The sequence below is a fragment of the Pseudophryne corroboree genome, chromosome 12 (assembly GCF_028390025.1).
Source record: "Pseudophryne corroboree isolate aPseCor3 chromosome 12, aPseCor3.hap2, whole genome shotgun sequence".
Lineage (NCBI taxonomy): Eukaryota > Metazoa > Chordata > Amphibia > Anura > Myobatrachidae > Pseudophryne > Pseudophryne corroboree.
Window position 1 is genome coordinate 43,292,526 of NC_086455.1, and position 19,227 is coordinate 43,311,752.

The following is a 19,227-nucleotide window of genomic DNA, read 5'->3' on the forward strand; positions in this document are numbered from 1 at the left end:
GGATGCTGGGAACTCCGTAAGGACCATGGGGAATAGCGGCTCCGCAGGAGACTGGGCACAAAAGAAAAGCTTTAGGACTACCTGGTGTGCACTGGCTCCTCCCCCTATGACCCTCCTCCAAGCCTCAGTTAGGATACTGTGCCCGGACGAGCGTACACAATAAGGAAGGATGTTGAATCCCGGGTAAGACTCATACCAGCCACACCAATCACACCGTATAACCTGTGATCTGAACCCAGTTAACAGCATGATAACAGAGGAGCCTCTAGAAAAAATGGCTCACAACAACAATAACCCGATTTGTTAACAATAACTATGTACAAGTATTGCAGACAATCCGCACTTGGGATGGGCGCCCAGCATCCACTACGGACTACGAGAAATAGAATTATCGGTAAGTAAATTCTTATTTTCTTTGACGTCCTAGTGGATGCTGGGAACTCCGTTAGGACCATGGGGATTATACCAAAGCTCCCAACGGGCGGGAGAGTGCGGATGACTCTGCAGCACCGAGTGAGAAAACTCCAGGTCCTCCTCAGCCAGAGTGTCAAATTTGTAAAATTTCACAAAAGTATTTGACCCTGACCAAGTAGCAGCTCGGCAAAGTTGTAAAGCCGAGACCCCTCGGGCAGCCGCCCAAGATGAGCCCACCTTCCTTGTGGAGTGGGCTTTTACAGATTTTGGCTGTGGCAGGCCTGCCACAGAATGCGCAAGCTGAATTGTACTACAAATCCAACGAGCAATAGTCTGCTTAGAAGCAGGAGCACCCAGCTTGTTGGGTGCGTACAGGATAAATAGCGAGTCAGATTTTCTGACTCCAGCCGTCCTGGAAACATATTTTCAGGGCCCTGACAACGTCCAGCAACTTGGAGTCCTCCAAGTCTTTAGTAGCCGCAGGTACCACAATAGGCTGGTTCAGATGAAACGCTGAAACCACCTTTGGGAGAAATTGAGGACGAGTCCTCAATTCTGCCCTGTCCGTATGAAAAATCAGGTAAGGGCTTTTACAGGATAAAGCCGCCAATTCTGACACACGCCTGGCTGAAGCCAGGGCCAACAGCATGACCACTTTCCATGTGAGATATTTTAAGTCCACAGTGTTGAGTGGTTCAAACCAATGTGATTTTAGGAAACCCAAAACAACATTCAGATCCCAGGGTGCCACTGGAGGCACAAAAGGAGGCTGTATATGTAGCACTCCCTTAACAAACGTCTGGACTTCAGGCACTGAAGCCAGTTCTCTCTGAAAGAAAATCGACAGGGCCGAAATCTGGACCTTAATGGATCCTAATTTTAGGCCCATAGACACTCCTGCTTGCAGGAAATGCAGGAATCGACCCAGTTGAAATTCCTCCGTCGGGGCCTTTTTGGCCTCGCACCACGCAACATATTTCCGCCAGATGCGGTGATAATGCTTTGTGGTTACATCCTTTCTGGCTTTTATCAAAGTAGGGATGACTTCGTCTGGAATGCCTTTTTCCTTTAGGATCCGGCGTTCAACCGCCATGCCGTCAAACGCAGCCGCGGTAAGTCTTGGAACAGACAGGGTCCCTGCTGGAGCAGGTCCCTTCTCAGAGGTAGAGGCCACGGGTCCTCTGTGAGCATTTCTTGAAGTTCCGGGTACCAAGTCCTTCTTGGCCAATCCGGAGCCACGAGAATAGTTCTTACTCCTCCCCGCCGTATAATCCTCAGCACCTTGGGTATGAGAGGCAGAGGAGGGAACACATACACTGACTGGTACACCCACGGTGTTACCAGAGCGTCCACAGCTATTGCTTGAGGGTCCCTTGACCTGGCGCAATACCTGTCCAGTTTTTTGTTGAGGCGGGACGCCATCATGTCCACCTTTGGTTTTTCCCAACGGTTTACAATCATGTGGAAGACTTCTGGGTGAAGTCCCCACTCTCCCGGGTGGAGGTCGTGCCTGCTGAGGAAGTCTGCTTCCCAGTTGTCCACTCCCGTAATGAACACTGCTGACAGTGCTATCACATGATTTTCCGCCCAGCGAAGAATCCTTGCAGCTTCTGCCATTGCCCTCCTGCTTCTTGTGCCGCCCTGTCTGTTTACGTGGGCGACTGCCGTGATGTTGTCCGACTGGATCAGCACCGGCTGACCTTGAAGCAGAGGTCTTGCTTGGCTTAGAGCAGAGGTTCCCAAACTGTGTGCGGTGGCTCCCTGGGGTGCCTCGGGACACTTGCAGGGGTGCCCTGGGTTGGTGGACCAGGACCAATTCAAATTATTCATGGTCAATATAATAGGCAAAACCAGTGCTGGTGGCTGCCAGTCATAAAATATGTGGCCAAACAGAAGCAAATCTTGTCCCTCACCACACAGCTGACCCTAAGGATGACATATAAACGCGATCTACTTAATGTAATATTTCTTTCTAAATTTCTCAATAAGAATTTTTTGGCCTAGGGGTGCCGTGAAAAAAATTCTGATATTCTAGGGCACCGTGATTCAAAAAAGTTTGGAAACCACTGGCTTAGAGCATTGTAAATGGCTCTTAACTCCAGGATATTTATGTGAAGTGATGTCTCCAGGCTTGACCACAAGCCCTGGAAGTTTCTTCCCTGTGTGACTGCTCCCCAGCCTCGCAGGCTGGCATCTGTGGTCACCAGGACCCAGTCCTGAATGCCGAATCTGCGGCCCTCTAGAAGATGAGCACTCTGCAACCACCACAGGAGAGAGACCCTTGTCCTTGGGGACAGGGTTATCCGCCGATGCATCTGAAGATGCGATCCGGACCATTTGTCCAGCAGGTCCCACTGGAATGTTCTTGCGTGGAATCTGACGAATGGGATTGCTTCGTAGGAAGCCACCATTTTTCCCAGGACCCTTGTGCATTGATGCACTGATACTTGGCCTGGTTTTAGGAGGTTTCTGACTAGCTCGGATAACTCTCTGGCTTTCTCTTCCGGGAGAAACACCTTTTTCTGGACTGTGTCCAGGATCATCCCTAGGAATAGAAGACGTGTCGTCGGGATCAGCTGCGATTTTGGGATATTGAGAATCCAACCGTGCTGCCGCAGCACTACTTGAGATAGTGCTACTCCGACTACCAACTGTTCCTTGGATCTTGCCCTTATCAGGAGATCGTCCAAGTAAGGGATAATTAAAACTCCTTTCCTTCGAAGGAGTATCATCATTTCGGCCATTACTTTGGTAAAGACCCGGGGCGCCGTGGACAATCCAAACGGCAGCGTCTGAAACTGATAGTGGCAGTTCTGTACCACAAACCTGAGGTACCCTTGGTGAGAAGGGTAAATTGGGACATGGAGGTAAGCATCCTTGATGTCCAGAGACACCATATAATCCCCTTCTTCCAGGTTCGCGATCACCGCTCTGAGTGACTCCATCTTGAATTTGAACCTCTGTATGTAAGTGTTCAAAGATTTTAGATTTAAAATAGGTCTCACCGAGCCATCCGGCTTCGGTACCACAAACAGCGTGGAATAATACCCCTTTCCCTGTTGCAGGAGGGGTACCTTGATTATCACCTGCTGAGAATACAGCTTGTGAATGGCTTCCAATACCGCCTCCCTGTCGGAGGGAGACGTCGGTAAGGCAGACTTTAGGAAACGGCGGGGGGGGGGGAGACGTCTCGAATTCCAATTTGTACCCCTGAGATACCACCTGAAGGATCCAGGGGTCCACTTGTGAGTGAGCCCACTGCTCGCTGAAATTCTTGAGACGGGCCCCCACCGTGCCTGAGTCCGCTTGTAGAGCCCCAGCGTCATGCTGAGGACTTGGCAGAAGCGGGAGAGGGCTTCTGTTCCTGGGAACTGGCTGTTTGCTGCAGCCTTTTTCCTCTCCCTCTGCCACGGGGCAGAAATGAGGAGCCTTTTGCCCGCTTGCCCTTATGGGGCCGAAAGGACTGCGCCTGATAATACGGCGTCTTCTTATGTTGAGAGGCTACCTGGGGTAAAAATGTGGATTTCCCAGCAGTTGCCGTGGACACCAGGTCCGATAGACCTACCCCAAATAACTCCTCCCCTTTATAAGGCAATACTTCCATATGCCTTTTGGAATCAGCATCACCTGACCACTGCCGCGTCCATAACCCTCTTCTGGCAGATATGGACAGCGCACTTACTCTTGATGCCAGTCGGCAAATATCCCTCTCTGCATCACGCATATATAAAAATGCATCTTTTAAATGCTCTATAGTCAGTAATATACTGTCCATATCCAGGGTATCAATATTTTCAGTCAGGGAATCCGACCAAGCCACCCCAGCACTGCACATCCAGGCTGAGGCGATTGCTGGTCGCAGTATAACACCCGTGTGAGTGTATATACATTTTAGGATATTCTCCTGCTTTCTGTCAGCAGGTTCCTTAAGGGCGGCCGTATCAGGAGACGGTAGTGCCACCTGTTTAGACAAGCGTGTGAGTGCTTTATCCACCCTAGGGGGTGTTTCCCAACGTGCCCTATCCTCTGGCGGGAAGGGGTATGATGCCAATAACCTTTTAGGAATTATCAGTTTTTTATCGGGAGAAACCCACGCTTCATCACACACTTCATTTAATTCCTCAGATGCAGGAAAAACTACAGGTAGTTTTTTCTCACCAAACATAATACCCTTTTTAGTGGTACTCGTACTATCAGAAATGTGTAAAACATTTTTCATTGCCTCAATCATGTAACGTGTGGCCCTACTGGAAGTCACATTCGTCTCTTCATCGTCGACACTGGAGTCAGTATCCGTGTCGGCGTCTGTATCTGCCATCTGAGGTAGCGGGCGTTTTAGAGCCCCCGATAGTCTTTGAGACGCCTGGACAGGCACAAGCTGAGTAGCCGGCTGTCTCATGTCATCAACCGTCTTTTGTAAAGAGCTGACACTTTCACGTAAATCCTTCCATAAGCCCATCCACTCAGGTGTCGACTCCCTAGGGGGTGACATCTCCATTATAGGCAATTGTTCCGCCTCCACATCATTTTCCTCCTCATACATGTCGACACAGTCGTACCGACACACAGCACACACACAGGGAATGCTCTGATAGAGGACAGGACCCCACTAGCCCTTTGGGGAGACAGAGGGAGAGTATGCCAGCACACACCAGAGCGCTATATATATGTTGGGATAACACTATACAGAGTGTTTTTCCCCCTTATAGCTGCTGTTTATATTATACTGCGCCTAATTAGTGCCCCCCCCTCTTGTTTTACCCTTTTCTGTAGTGCAGGACTGCAGGGGAGAGTCAGGGAGACGTCCTTCCAGCGGAGCTGTGAGGGAAAATGGCGCCAGTGTGCTAAGGAGATAGGCTCCGCCCCCTTCTCGGCGGACTTTTCTCCCGCTTTTTTCAGGAATCTGGCAGGGGTTAATATACATCCATATAGCCCTGGAGGTTATATGTGATGTATTTTAGCCAGCCAAGGTGTTCATATTGCTGCTCAGGGCGCCCCCCCCAGCGCCCTGCACCCATCAGTGACCGGAGCGTGTGGTGTGCATGAGGAGCAATGGCGCACAGCTGCAGTGCTGTGCGCTACCTTGGTGAAGTGTCTTCTGCCGCCGATTTTCCGGACTTCTTCTTGCTTCTGGCTCTGTAAGGGGGCCGGCGGCGCGGCTCTGGGACCGGACTCCGAGGCTGGGCCTGTGTTCGGTCCCTCTGGAGCTAATGGTGTCCAGTAGCCTAAGAAGCCCAAGCTGGCTGCAAGCAGGCAGGTTCGCTTCTTCTCCCCTTAGTCCCTCGATGCAGTGAGCCTGTTGCCAGCAGGTCTCACTGAAAATAAAAAACCTAAAACTAACTTTTCCTAAGAAGCTCAGGAGAGCCCCCTAGATTGCACCCAGCTCGGTCGGGCACAAAAATCTAACTGAGGCTTGGAGGAGGGTCATAGGGGGAGGAGCCAGTGCACACCAGGTAGTCCTAAAGCTTTTCTTTTGTGCCCAGTCTCCTGCGGAGCCGCTATTCCCCATGGTCCTTACGGAGTTCCCAGCATCCACTAGGACGTCAGAGAAACAAAACAACGACCACATTTACTGGGTTTAAAGATGAAGCTTGTATCAATGGAATAGGAACAGAATTGCAAATATCTAGGGGTATGGCAAGGAACCGAATCTGAAACATGGACTTAGGGCAGACATGAGAAGGACAGAGTAGTGGCTTATAATTTACACCTGTACACAGAAGCTTTTGACCATGCTGCTGTTAGCAGTAAAAAACATATGGATGATGTGGATTGCAACAAATATAATTAATATAATAAGATTTTACTCACCGGTAAATCTATTTCTCGTAGTCCGTAGTGGATGCTGGGAACTCCGTAAGGACCATGGGGAATAGACGGGCTCCGCAGGAGACTGGGCACTCTAACAGAAAGATTAGGTACTATCTGGTGTGCACTGGCTCCTCCCACTATGACCCTCCTCCAGACCTCAGTTAGGATACTGTGCCCGGAAGAGCTGACACAATAAGGAAGGATTTTGAATCCCCGGTAAGACTCATACCAGCCACACCAATCACACCTTCTAACTTGTGATACTATACCCAGTTAACAGTATGAAATATAACTGAGCCTCTCAACAGATGGCTCAACAATAACTCTTAGTTAGGGAATAACTACATACAAGTATTGCAGACAATCCGCACTTGGGATGGGCGCCCAGCATCCACTACGGACTACGAGAAATAGATTTACCGGTGAGTAAAATCTTATTTTCTCTGACGTCCTAGTGGATGCTGAGAACTCCGTAAGGACCATGGGGATTATACCAAAGCTCCCAAACGGGCGGGAGAGTGCGGATGACTCTGCAGCACCGAATGAGAGAACTCAAGGTCCTCCTCAGCCAGGATATCAATTTTGTAGAATTTAGCAAACGTGTTTGCCCCTGACCAAGTTGCAGCTCGGCAAAATTGTAAAGCCGAGACCCCTCGGGCAGCCGCCCAAGATGAGCCCACTTTCCTCGTGGAATGGGCTTTTACTGATTTAGGATGCGGCAATCCAGCCGCAGAATGCTCCAGCTGAATTGTGCTACAAATTCAGCGAGCAATAGTCTGCTTAGAAGCAGGAGCACCTATTTTGTTGGGTGCCTACAGGATAAAAAGCGAGTCAGTTTTCCTGACTCCAGCCGTCCTGGAAATATAAATTTTTAAGGCCCTGACTACGTCCAGTAACTTGGAATCTGCCAAGTCCCTAGTAGCCGCAGGCACTACAATAGGTTGGTTCAAGTGAAAAGCTGATACCACCTTAGGGAGAAACTGGGGACGAGTCCTCAATTCTGCCCTATCCATATGGAAAATCAGATAAGGGCTTTTACATGACCAAGCCGCCAATTCTGACACACGCCTGGCCAAAGCCAAGGCCAATAACATGACCACTTTCCACGTGAGATATTTCAAATCCACAGTTTTAAGTGGCTCAAACCAATGTGATTTTAAGAAACTCAACACCACGTTGAGATCCCAAGGTGCCACAGGAGGCACAAAAGGGGGCTGAATATGTAGCACTCCCTTTACAAATGTCTGAACTCCAGGCAGTGAAGCCAGTTCTTTCTGGAAGAAAATCGACAGAGCCGAAATCTGGACCTTAATGGAACCCAATTTTAGGCCCATAGTCACCCCTGACTGTAGGAAGTGCAGAAAACGACCCAGCTTAAAATTCCTCTGTTGGGGCCTTCCTGGCCTCACACCACGCAACATATTTTCGCCAAATACGGTGATAATGGTTTGCGGTTACTTCTTTCCTGGCTTTTATCAGCGTAGGAATGACTTCCTCCGGAATGCCCTTTTCCTTTAGGATCCGGAATTCAACCGCCATGCCGTCAAACGCAGCCACGGTAAGTCTTGGAACAGACAGGGCCCCTGCTGTAGCAGATCCTGTCTGAGCGGTAGAGGCCATGGGTCCTCTGATATCATTTCTTGAAGTTCTGGGTACCAAGCTCTTCTTGGCCCATCCGGAACCACGAGTATCGTTCTTACTCCTCGTTTTCTTATTATTCTCAGTACCTTTGGTATGAGAGGCAGAGGAGGGAATACATAAACCGACTGGTACACCCACGGTGTCACTAGAGCGTCCACAGCTATTGCCTGAGGGTCCCTTGACCTGGCGCAATATCTAGTTTTTTGTTTAGGCGGGACGCCATCATGTCCACCTGTGGCCTTTCCCAACGGTTTACCAACAAATGGAAGACTTCTGGATGAAGTCCCCACTCTCCCGGGTGTAGGTCGTGTCTGCTGAGGAAGTCTGCTTCCCAGTTGTCCACTCCCGGAATGAACACTGCTGACAGTGCTAAGACGTGATTTTCCGCCCATCGGAGAATCCTTGTGGCTTCTGCCATCGCCATCTTGCTTCTTGTGCCGCCCTGTCGGTTTACATGGGCGACTGCCGTGATGTTGTCTGATTGGATCAGTACCGGCTGGTTTTGAAGCAGAGGCCTTGCCAGACTTAGGGCATTGTAAATGGCCCTCAGTTCCAAAATATTTATGTGTAGGGACGACTCCTGACTTGACCAAAGTCCTTGGAAATTTCTTCCCTGTGTGACTGCCCCCCAGCCTCGAAGGCTGGCATCCGTGGTTACCAGGACCCAGTCCTGTATGCCGAATCTGCGGCCCTCTTGAAGATGAGCACTCTGCAGCCACCACAGTAGAGATAACCCTGTCTCCAAGGACCAGGGTATCAGCCGATGCATCTGAAGATGCGATCCCGACCACTTGTCCAAGAGGTCCCACTGAAAGGTTCTTGCATGGAACCTGCCGAATGGAATTTTGCTTCTTAAGAAGCTACCATTTTTCCCAGGACTCGTGTGCAGTGATGCACCGATACCTGTTTTGGTTTCAGGAGGTCTCTGACTAGAGATGACAGCTCCTTGGCTTTCTCCTGCGGGAGAAACACTTTTTTTTCTGTTCTGTGTCCAGAACCATCCCCAGGAACAGTAGGCGTGTGGTAGGAACCAGCTGTGACTTTGGAATGTATAGAATCCATCCGTGCTGTTGTAGCACTTCCCGAGATAGTGCTACTCCGACCAACTGCTCCTTGGACCTCGCCTTTATAAGGAGATCGTCCAAGTACGGGATAATTAAAACTCCCTTTTTTCGAAGGAGTATCATCATTTCTGCCATTACCTTGGTAAAGACCCTCGGTGCCGTGGACAGTCCAAACGGCAGTGTTTGGAATTGGTAATGGCAATCCTGTACCACAAATCTGAGGTACTCCTGGTGAGGATGGTAAATGGGGACATGTAGGTAAGCATCCTTGATGTCCAGGGATACCATGTAATCCCCCTCCTCCAGGCTTGCAATAACCGCCCTGAGCGATTCCATCTTGAACTTGAATTTTTTTATGTATGTGTTCAAGGATTTCAAATTTAAAATGGGTCTCACCGAACCGTCCGGTTTCGGTACCACAAACAGTGTGGAATAGTAACCCCGTCCTTGTTGAAGTAGGGGCACCTTGACTATCACCTGCTGGGAATACAGCTTGTGAATTGCCTCTAGCACAGCCTCCCTGCCTGAGGGAGTTGTCGGCAAGGCAGATTTGAGGAAACGGCGGGGGGGAGACACCTCGAATTCCAGCTTGTACCCCTGAGATACTACTTGAAGGATCCAGGGATCCACCTGTGAGCGAGCCCACTGATCGCTGAAATTTTTGAGGCGGCCCCCACCGTACCTGGCTACGCCTGTGGAGCCCCCGCGTCATGCGGTGGACTCAGAGGAAGCGGGGGAAGAATTTTGATTCTGGGAACTGGCTGACTGGTGCAGCTTTTTCCCTCTTCCCTCGTCTCTGTGCAGAAAGGAAGCGCCTTTGACCCGCTTGCTTTTCTGAAGCCGAAAGGACTGTACCTGATAATACAGTGCTTTCTTAGGCTGTGAGGAAACCTGAGGTAAAAATTTTTCTTCCCAGCTGTTGCTGTGGATACGAGGTCCCAGAGACCATCCCCAAACAATTCCTCACCCTTATAAGGCTCTATGTGCCTTTTAAAGTCAGCATCACCTGTCCAGTGTCGGGTCTCTAATACCCTCCTGACAGAATGGACATTGCATTAATTCTGGATGCCAGCCGGCAAAATATCCCTCTGTGCATCCCTCATATATAAGACGACGTCTTATGTTCGCAAAATAGTATCCCTGTTTGACAGGGTTACAGACCACGCTGCAGCAGCACTATCTGCAGGTCTCAGTCTAGTACCTGAATGTGTAAATACAGACTTCAGGATAGCCTCCTGCTTTTTATCAGCAGGTACCTTCAAAGTGGCCGTATCCTAAGACGGCAGTGCCACCTTTTTTGACAAACGTGTGAGCGCCTTATCCACCCTAGGGGATATCTCCCAGCGTAACTTATCCTCTGGCGGGAAAGGGTACGCCATCAGTAACTTTTTAGAAATTACCAGTTTCTTATCGGGGGAACCCACGCTTTTTCACACTTCATTCACTCATTTGATGGGGGAACAAAACACTGCCTGCTTTTTCTCCCCAAACATAAAACCCTTTTTTAGTGGTACTTGGGTTAATGTCAGAAATGTGTAACACATTTTTTATTGCCAGGATCATGTAACGGATGTTCCTAGTGGATTGTGTATATGTCTCAACCTCGTCGACACTGGAGTCAGACTCCGTGTCGACATCTGTGTCTGCCATCTGAGGGAGCGGGCGTTTTTGAGCCCCTGATGGCCTTTGAGACGCCTGGGCAGGCGCGGGCTGAGAAGCCAGGTGTCCCACAGCTGTTACGTCATCCAGCCTTTTATGTAAGGAGTTGACACTGTCTGTTTATACCTTCCACCTATCCATCCACTCTGGTGTCGGCCCCACAGGGGGCGACATCACATTTATCGGCATCTGCTCTGCCATCACATAAGCCTCCTCATCAAACGTGTCGACACAGCCGTACCGACACACCGCACACACACACAGGGAATGCTCTGACTGAGGACAGGACCCCACACAGCCCTTTGGGGAGACAGAGAGAGAGTATGCCAGCACACACCAGAGCGCTATATAATTTTGGGATTAACACTATATTGAGTGATTTTTTCCCAATAGCTGCTTGTATATACAATATTGCGCCTAAATTTTGTGCCCCCCCTCTCTTTTTAACCCTTTGAGCCTGAAAACTACAGGGGAGAGCCTGGGGAGCTGTCTTCCAGCTGCACTGTGAAGAGAAAATGGCGCCAGTGTGCTGAGGGAGAAGCCCCGCCCCTTTTTCAACTGACTTTCTCCCGCTTTTTCTGGAATACTGGCAGGGGTAATTTTACATCTATATAGCCTCTAGGACTATATATGATGTAGATTTGCCAGCCAAGGTGTCATATATTGCCCTCAGGGCCCCCCCCCAGCGCCCTGCACCCTCAGTGACCGGAGTGTGAAGTGTGCATGAGGAGCAATGGCGCACAGCTGCAGTGCTGTGCGCTACCTTGGTGAAGACCGAAGTCTTCTGCCGCCGATTTTCTGAACCTCTTCTTGCTTCTGGCTCTGTAAGGGGGACGGCGGCGCGGCTCCGGGAACGAACACCAAGGCCAGTTCCATGCGGTCGATCCCTCTGGAGCTAATGGTGTCCAGTAGCCTAAGAAGCCCAAGCTAGCTGCAAGCAGGTAGGTTCGCTTCTTCTCCCCTTAGTCCCTCGATGCCGTGAGCCTGTTGCCAGCAGGTCTCACTGTAAAATAAAAAACCTAAAATAAACTTTCTTTCTAGGAGCTCAGGAGAGCCCCTAGTGTGCATCCAGCTCGGCCGGGCACAGAAATCTAACTGAGGTCTGGAGGAGGGAGGGTCACAGTGGGAGGAGCCAGTGGACACCAGATAGTACCTAATCTTTCTTTTAGAGTGCCCAGTCTCCTGCGGAGCCCGTCTATTCCCCATGGTCCTTACGGAGTTCCCAGCATCCACTAGGACGTCAGAGAAATATAATTAATGAAACATCCATCAGTCACTGCTAAATATGTACTAATATTTTCTACACATATTGGCCAGTTTTGTTTTTACATTGCAATTTGAGTTTGAGTTTATCTGTGACATTCATCTTACCATTCTAAATCTGCCCCACCGGTACTACAGCACAAGGGTGATATTCAATTGATGCCAGTTATCACGCCCATTAGAGTCAGGTTTAGCCGTGTGAAGCAGGTCACTTTTCTCACATTTCAGCTCGCCACCCCTGGGTGGTGCAAGCTGAAATGCGGACGCTGGCGGCTAGTCGCGCCAGACAGGAGCAACAATTGAATAGCTCTGTCAGGCGTTCAGGAGGGACAGCTGCAGTGCTAACAATTAAATTCCCCCCAATGTTTCCAAAGTGGTAATTTGCTCCCAATCTGAATCAGCTCTAAAGCACACTGAATGTACACCTCAAATCCACCCCAATTCATTGTTTGATGAATTGGGTGGTTGCATCGTCCCACTGGGTGTTCTGACCATGCAACGGGACAATGTGGTGTTGTTACATTATGCCTGTAACAATTGTATCGTCGCACAGAACTGTGCACGGTGATGCAGAATACTGTTACATCTTCCTTGATCCAGCAAATGCTAGTATGGATAGATTAAAATAAAACTGCACCCATTACATAAACATAAATATGCCCAAACTGGGAGCAGGGGTGCTATGGGTTGGTGGTCAAATCAAAATATTTATGGTCACAGTGATAGGCAAGGCCAGTGCTACTGGCTGCCAATCATAAAATATGTGGACAAGCATGGCTCCGTCCACCACCACATAACAGATTCCAAGGATGATATATTAGCACAATTTACTTCATTTTATTTATTTATTCTGAATTTATCAATAAGAAACTTTTGGCCTGGGGGTGCCATGAAACAAATGCAGATATACTTGGTCTATGTGCTTGAAGAACGTTTGGGAAGCACTGGTATAAGGGCAGGTACTATTATACAGGTATACTCGTATCTGAAGGTTGACAAATACAGAGAACTCAGTCAGAGGTCACCCCATAGATTATCCCATAAAAAAATGCTTTGCAAAACATGGTCGCCACTGCAGAGTAGATTTATGGTATCCGCCAGAAATATAGGCTCATCTTACCCAGCAGCTGCCGCCACTTTCTCTAGGTCATTTGGAAGCTCAAGAAGATCGGTGTGATTCCCTTCAATTTCCTGAAACAGAAGCAAATAAAGAACGTAAGTAAAATATTCTGGGGTCTATTCGTGAAGCAGTGAAAAGAGTGGAGAAATGAGCCAGTGGAGAAGTTGCCATGGGCAACCAATCAGCTGCTCCGTACAATTGTATAGTATACAAATTATAAATGCTACATCAATGCTGATTGGTTGCCATGGGCAACTTCTCCACTGGCTCACTTCTCCACTGCTTCATTAATAGACTCCTCTGTATGGTCTGGCAAACCTATTACAGCTTTCCACTTGGACTGACCAGTTTTACAGGTATAAATGTTCTGGGCTCACACCACACAGAGAACGCTTAGTAGGATGCAGAAAAGCGGACACCGTTACCTCTAGGATATGGTGCAGTAGTGTTATACGTGTCTGATTGGCTTTGGTCTCCGTCAGCTTCAGTAAAGTGCCTATTTTGAAGCCATTGGCATTTCCTGTGTGACTTCCCTAAAGGACAGTTGAAGAAAGACATGTGGTCAGTCGGATACATCATACACTAGTAGTCAAGTGAACTTTGTTTATTGCACCACCTTGCATGGTAAATGTTTATAGGGAGCCCATAGACACGAGTGCTTGATTTATACCTGTGTTTGCTAGGTTCATCCTAAGCTGTGGTTCATTGTGGTACTACTCAAGCTCCTATGTGCATCTACCCTGAAAGAGTTCACATTTTTTTATTGTCTCTGCCACCATACATTAGTGACCTGTAGACACACCTGAACCAATAGGACATGCCATCATATCTCATGCCCCAATATTTTCACATATAGCCTCGGGTCCAATGAGGTCTTTCACTGGCTCTGTGGTGGGAGTGTGCTTGGTGACTGTAAGTCGCTTCACCATACATAAAAGTGCTGAATTTGTTTTGAAAATGGAGGTGGGGGTTCCAAGTAAACCTAATAGTTAATCCAGTGGTTCTCAAACTGTGTGCCGTGACACCCTGGGGGCGCTTTGGGTTGGTGGTCCAGGACCAATTAAAATTATTTATGGTCAGTGTAATATGCAAAACCAGTGCTGGTGGCTGTCAATCATAAAATATGTGGACAAGCAGATCAAATCTTGTCCGTCCCTACACAATTAAACCTGAGGATGACATAAAAACACAATTTACTCATTTTAATATTTTTCTAAATTTCTCAATAAGAAACTTTTGGCCTAAGGGTGCAGTGATAAAATAATTACTGATACTTTTGGGCGCCATAATTTAAAAAAGTTTGAGAACCACTGAGTTAACCATTTAATTACACATCTTTCAGTGAATTGTATTAGGTTGTGACATGTCTCGCTCTAGCAAAGAAGGGCTGAGGATCAAAATTTGTCAATGGGCCCAAAATTCTTATGATTCAACATCAAGCGGGAGACCTGATAATCACAATGGGGCAAGGCTATGCCTCCATAAGCTTGATCATACCACCTCATAAGTACCAGGCTCTGACATTTGTAATTTAAAAATGTACAAATGTATTGGCAAGGAACGCTAAACACATATACCACTCTGCGTTATGGCCTGGCCACCGATGGTGCTGTTCCCAGTTTCCTGTATAATACAATATGCAACATAAAGCTATTAGCAACACGTTCAAAATGCCAGATACCTACATAGTTCAAAAAGTTCCCAACTTTCAGGACAAGTTGACAGAACAGTGGAAGCCTATGGCTGGAAAGGATATCTAGGGACATAAAAATACATTGGATGTAGTAACTACAACAATAATGACAATTTGTTCCATAAACAATTTAAAAAATACAACCCCCCAAAAAACAAACATAAAACGGAAAAAAAAACACTCCACCAATACCATCACACGCGGTGCTGACAACATCTGCCTTTGGCTGTAGCATTTCCAGCATGAGAGTAGTTTCTTCACAAGCCAGCATACATTCAATCCGAAGCTGGTAGCTACAAACAGAATGGTATATTTGGAATAAAATGGGAAATTTTATCCATAAGAAATATTAGTATATAAAATAGAGTCTCCAAGACCTCTATGAATGCAAACTGGCTGCACTACACATCCTAGTAACTACAGGATATTATCTAAAACACACACACACACACACACACACACACACACACACACACACACACACACACACAGTATTTATTCATTATAAATGTACAGACATTGCTGGTAGAGTATTGCGTGCTAAACAGTCCACTTTCAGATCTGATTAGAATATAATTTCATTATCCTGCTATTCTTAACTCCATTAGATAGCTCACGTTAAAAAGCTTTTGATATAACCATTTTCACAACAACTATATTTCAGGGTATATTTAAGAGCACTTTGTAACATGGGCCACACATGTAGGTCTGGTTGGTCAACTTGGAAGACAATTACACAGTTGGCCTCATCTTAAACAATCAGAATCTGATGGAATTGTAACAGTTGATCTAAATTGTCAGGATGGAATATCAGAGTGGCCAATAACTAACACCGGCACTTGTGTGTAGACACTGGCTTACTTTTAAGTTAATGGGAATTGGGTGCTGGCAATTGTCCCGTCAATTCTACTGGTTTGGAGCTCAGCCATTTGAGGAGCTCTTTGCCATTACACGTATACTCATGATGAGTGTGGCCAAACAACCAAGCAGGAATTGTATATCATATTATACAATGACCAGTTCAGAATGTAAATAGCCGCCTACTGTATGGGACAACACAAGATAATGATTAATAAAGAAGGGAGTACATTCACTCACTTGGGAACACCTATGAGCAGCACAAAAAATTGGTCAGCATTTGATAACTTGGATTTATCTTCTTGGAACGCTTTAAGATTTTCCACCTAAAAAGCAAAGGTAGTAGTGGGTACAGTATGCAGCAATACGAGATGAACATGTACATTGGGCATTGCATGTAATAAGCAGTATCATCTGTTTGTAGGAGAATTTATACTATAGAAGAAGTTGAACGATTTATCAAAGACAAATTGTCTTATTTCCACCTTATAAGCTATGTTACTGTAATTACAAACCCCAATCAGTGCATTCCCTATGTGGACTGTATGGATTATGTTGGGACAGGATTTCCATCAAGATGGCAGTGTATCTATTAGAGCCACTGTATGCGTCATCACATAACATGAATTATACAGCATTTCACCGGATACTAGGATCCACAAACGGGAGCAGTATGAGATCCTGGCGCAGGGGATTCCGCTGATTAAAAAGCCAGAAGGGGTGAGTAAGGGGTGTTCTCCTCTCTCCCTAACCGCACCCTAACCTCCCCCTTAGTGCCTAACCTTAACCAACCACCGGGAGGTGCCTAAACCTAACTCCCCCCCCCATAGCCTAACCATAACCCTCCGGATGGGGGTGCATAACCCTACCCCCTCCCAGCAGCCTCACCTTAACCAACCGGGACGCAGCCTAACCCCCTGGAACGCAGCACAAACCTAATCATCCCCCCGCAGCTTACCTCTCCAGCGCTGTGGTGTCTCTTTGTTCGACATGGTGTCAGCATTCAGAATGGTGTCGGTATTCCGAATGCCGGTATCATAACAGCTTCCCGCACAAACACAGAATCACGATTCTATATGTACATTGCTTTTCTGTGCTTATTGCGGGGGAATTTTATGAGAGGAGGGGGCCCCCATGTGCACGCACAATGCTGTCTGTGGTGCAATACATTCTGACATTGTCCCAGAGTATACTGTCCGTGTTCAGGTCTCCGGGAACATGGCCTCTGCACAGGGGCGCTTTAAGAGAGGAGAAGGCCCGGGTGCAGCCTCCTCCGTTCGGGCCCCTCCTCTCTGCCGGCAGCGCTGAGAGTCTGAGCACTAGAGCACTCAGACTCTACTGCGCATGCGCAGATCTCTGGGAAAATGGCGCGGCAGCCATTTTTCCAGTGATTTTTGTACTGCGCATGTGTAGAGCTCCGTGAAAATGGCCGCTGTGCCATTTTCACAGAGTTTTAACACTGCCGTGGACGTTGGCGCGGGACTTCGTAGGGGTGAATATTTAGGAAATGGGTGCTGCGTGTGCGGTGGGGGCCCCCTCTGGACTCAGGGGCCCGTGTACATCGCACCCATTATAGAAACAACAGTGCGTCTGCCCCATGTTCCTGGTGACTTATCTTCTGTGTATGTGCAAATCTTTGATAAGATGTCCACCCTGCCATTTTCCCAGTGATTTCTGCTGCAGCACAGACACGGGACCCTGGAGAGGTAAGTATTACACAAGCACGGATGTAGGGTGTACCATCCTCCTGGATTCATGGGCCATACACTCATTATAAATACGCCACTGGTTTACTACATATAAAGCAGAGACTTGACGTAGCATAGAACATTTACTAAAGAAAAACAAAAGCACCATTATACATAAATCAGCATATCAAAACAAAAAGAGAATAGGAAAACGCATTCATATAATTTTAGAAATATTAGTTTATGCTAATATTGGACCCAGCGTTTGGGATAAAAGACAACTGACTTTCTGCCAGGATCATGTTACCCCTTCTACTTCTGGCCCAGGAGAAGGTACTCACAGCTACTGATAACTGCAGCACTTAACTGGCATGGTCAGATTTCATGCAACTGCGCCGTGCCACTCTGTCCCCCGTTTTTGACGAGGAGATCCGTTCTGCAGATGTGCATAATATAATGTTTAAATATTTAAAAAAAATACTTTTTCAACTTTATTAAATAAAATAAATTTAAAAAAACAATGTTAACGCTTTTGAAGAGAAAAATCGTCAGTTAAGTGGTTAAGGGGGGTACACATTGAGCGACGCTCACTTAATTTCTAAGCAATCTGACTAGATTGCTTAGAAATTAGGAACACATCGCTCAGTGTGTAGGGGTGCTGGCGACAGCGTTGCGCGGTCCGGAGCGTCGCTATCGCCGGTGCTAGATTGGCCTGCATGCATGCACAATCTAGCAGGTCACTCATTTCACCACTGGGCGAAATGAGCGGCCCCCACATCTCCCGGTCAGTACGGCTCTTTACAAGTGGGATTGTTAGTTTACAGTAGATCGTGTGGAAGATATTTATTTTTGCAGTTAGCACCAGTGATCACCTCATGTTTCTCCGGAAGCAGCTTGAGGAACTGTTTCAGTATCTCGATGTCAAACTTTGAGCGATCTCCTTTCTCAATCAGGCCAATAATCTCTTCATTGGGGCTGAAAGAAAGGTCACATTCAGAAGTTACATAACTTGTTTGTCTGTTCCTAGCTGCGAAAACAATGAACATACATACATACACACACACACACACACACACACACACACACACACACACACACACACACACACACTACTAGCAACACATTCCGATGTGTGCTGGGTAGAATGTGCTGCACATAAAAATGTACCACTGATATGCAATGTGTAAGCACTCAACTTGCCAAATTCATCGCCGATTTTTCTGTTACCTTATAGCTCAGAAAATGTCATATTTGTGATACGGCATTGGCGGCGTCACAATGGGGGTGTGGCTATTCCGCGACAGTGGTGTGCATAGCATGCTGCCCTATACTTCACGCCAAACAACCATTTATTGCTCTATGTATGTGGGATGCAGAGCAACAGGTGAGGGGATGATGGGTTGTCCAGCTAACCTTCTTGTGGGACAAAACTTCCAGGATAGAGCCTTGTGTGGACTTTGTGACAGTTTACAGGATTATGAGAAACCAAGGCCATATAAACCAGGAGTCTTGAGTTCCAGAATTTGTTTAAACATTTTTTTCCTATAATCAAGCGCCATGGCTGCAGAAGATGGAAAGGACACTGGCTAGAAACATTGTTATATATAGATTTACTAAATAAAATAATATAATTATGTGCGGCAACTTCAATGATATAATCCCTGTTCCTAAATATTAAGTTGGGTAGACACCTATGAGATGTTGTGACCCAGCAACGCGATGTAACTGTATATTGCATAGTTGTAACACTACACAGAGTGCCATATAACACAATAAGAGGATTTTAATTACCTGCCGGTAAATCCTTTTCTCGTAGTCCATAAGGGATACTGGGAACACTGAATTACGATGGGGTATAGATGAAGTCCAAAGGAGCTGGTGCCGTCTCCTCCCCTCTATGCCCTCCCTCACAGCTCAGTCCGAGGAACTGGGGGAATTGGTTTGGCTCCAGGTGTGATTTGTCAAAGTTCTGAACCAAAACCGTGGCGTGACAACAGGAATGTCGTGCGGCAGATG

At 47.3% G+C, this 19,227-nt stretch overlaps 1 protein-coding gene across 9 annotated transcripts in view; it reads right to left on the reverse strand.

The window, feature by feature from the left end:
- INF2 (inverted formin 2) overlaps window positions 1-19,227 on the reverse strand; it is a 174,079-nt gene that overhangs the window by 26,025 nt on the left and 128,827 nt on the right. For all 9 annotated transcript variants that reach the window (XM_063947424.1, XM_063947423.1, XM_063947425.1 and 6 more), the window contains 6 exons: window positions 18,084-18,186; window positions 15,764-15,849; window positions 14,858-14,958; window positions 14,658-14,728; window positions 13,398-13,505; window positions 12,973-13,043 (listed from right to left, as the gene is read on the reverse strand). In XM_063947424.1, the coding sequence (XP_063803494.1) occupies window positions 12,973-13,043; window positions 13,398-13,505; window positions 14,658-14,728; window positions 14,858-14,958; window positions 15,764-15,849; window positions 18,084-18,186 (540 nt within the window). The remainder of the gene's footprint in view (window positions 1-12,972; window positions 13,044-13,397; window positions 13,506-14,657; window positions 14,729-14,857; window positions 14,959-15,763; window positions 15,850-18,083; window positions 18,187-19,227) is intronic.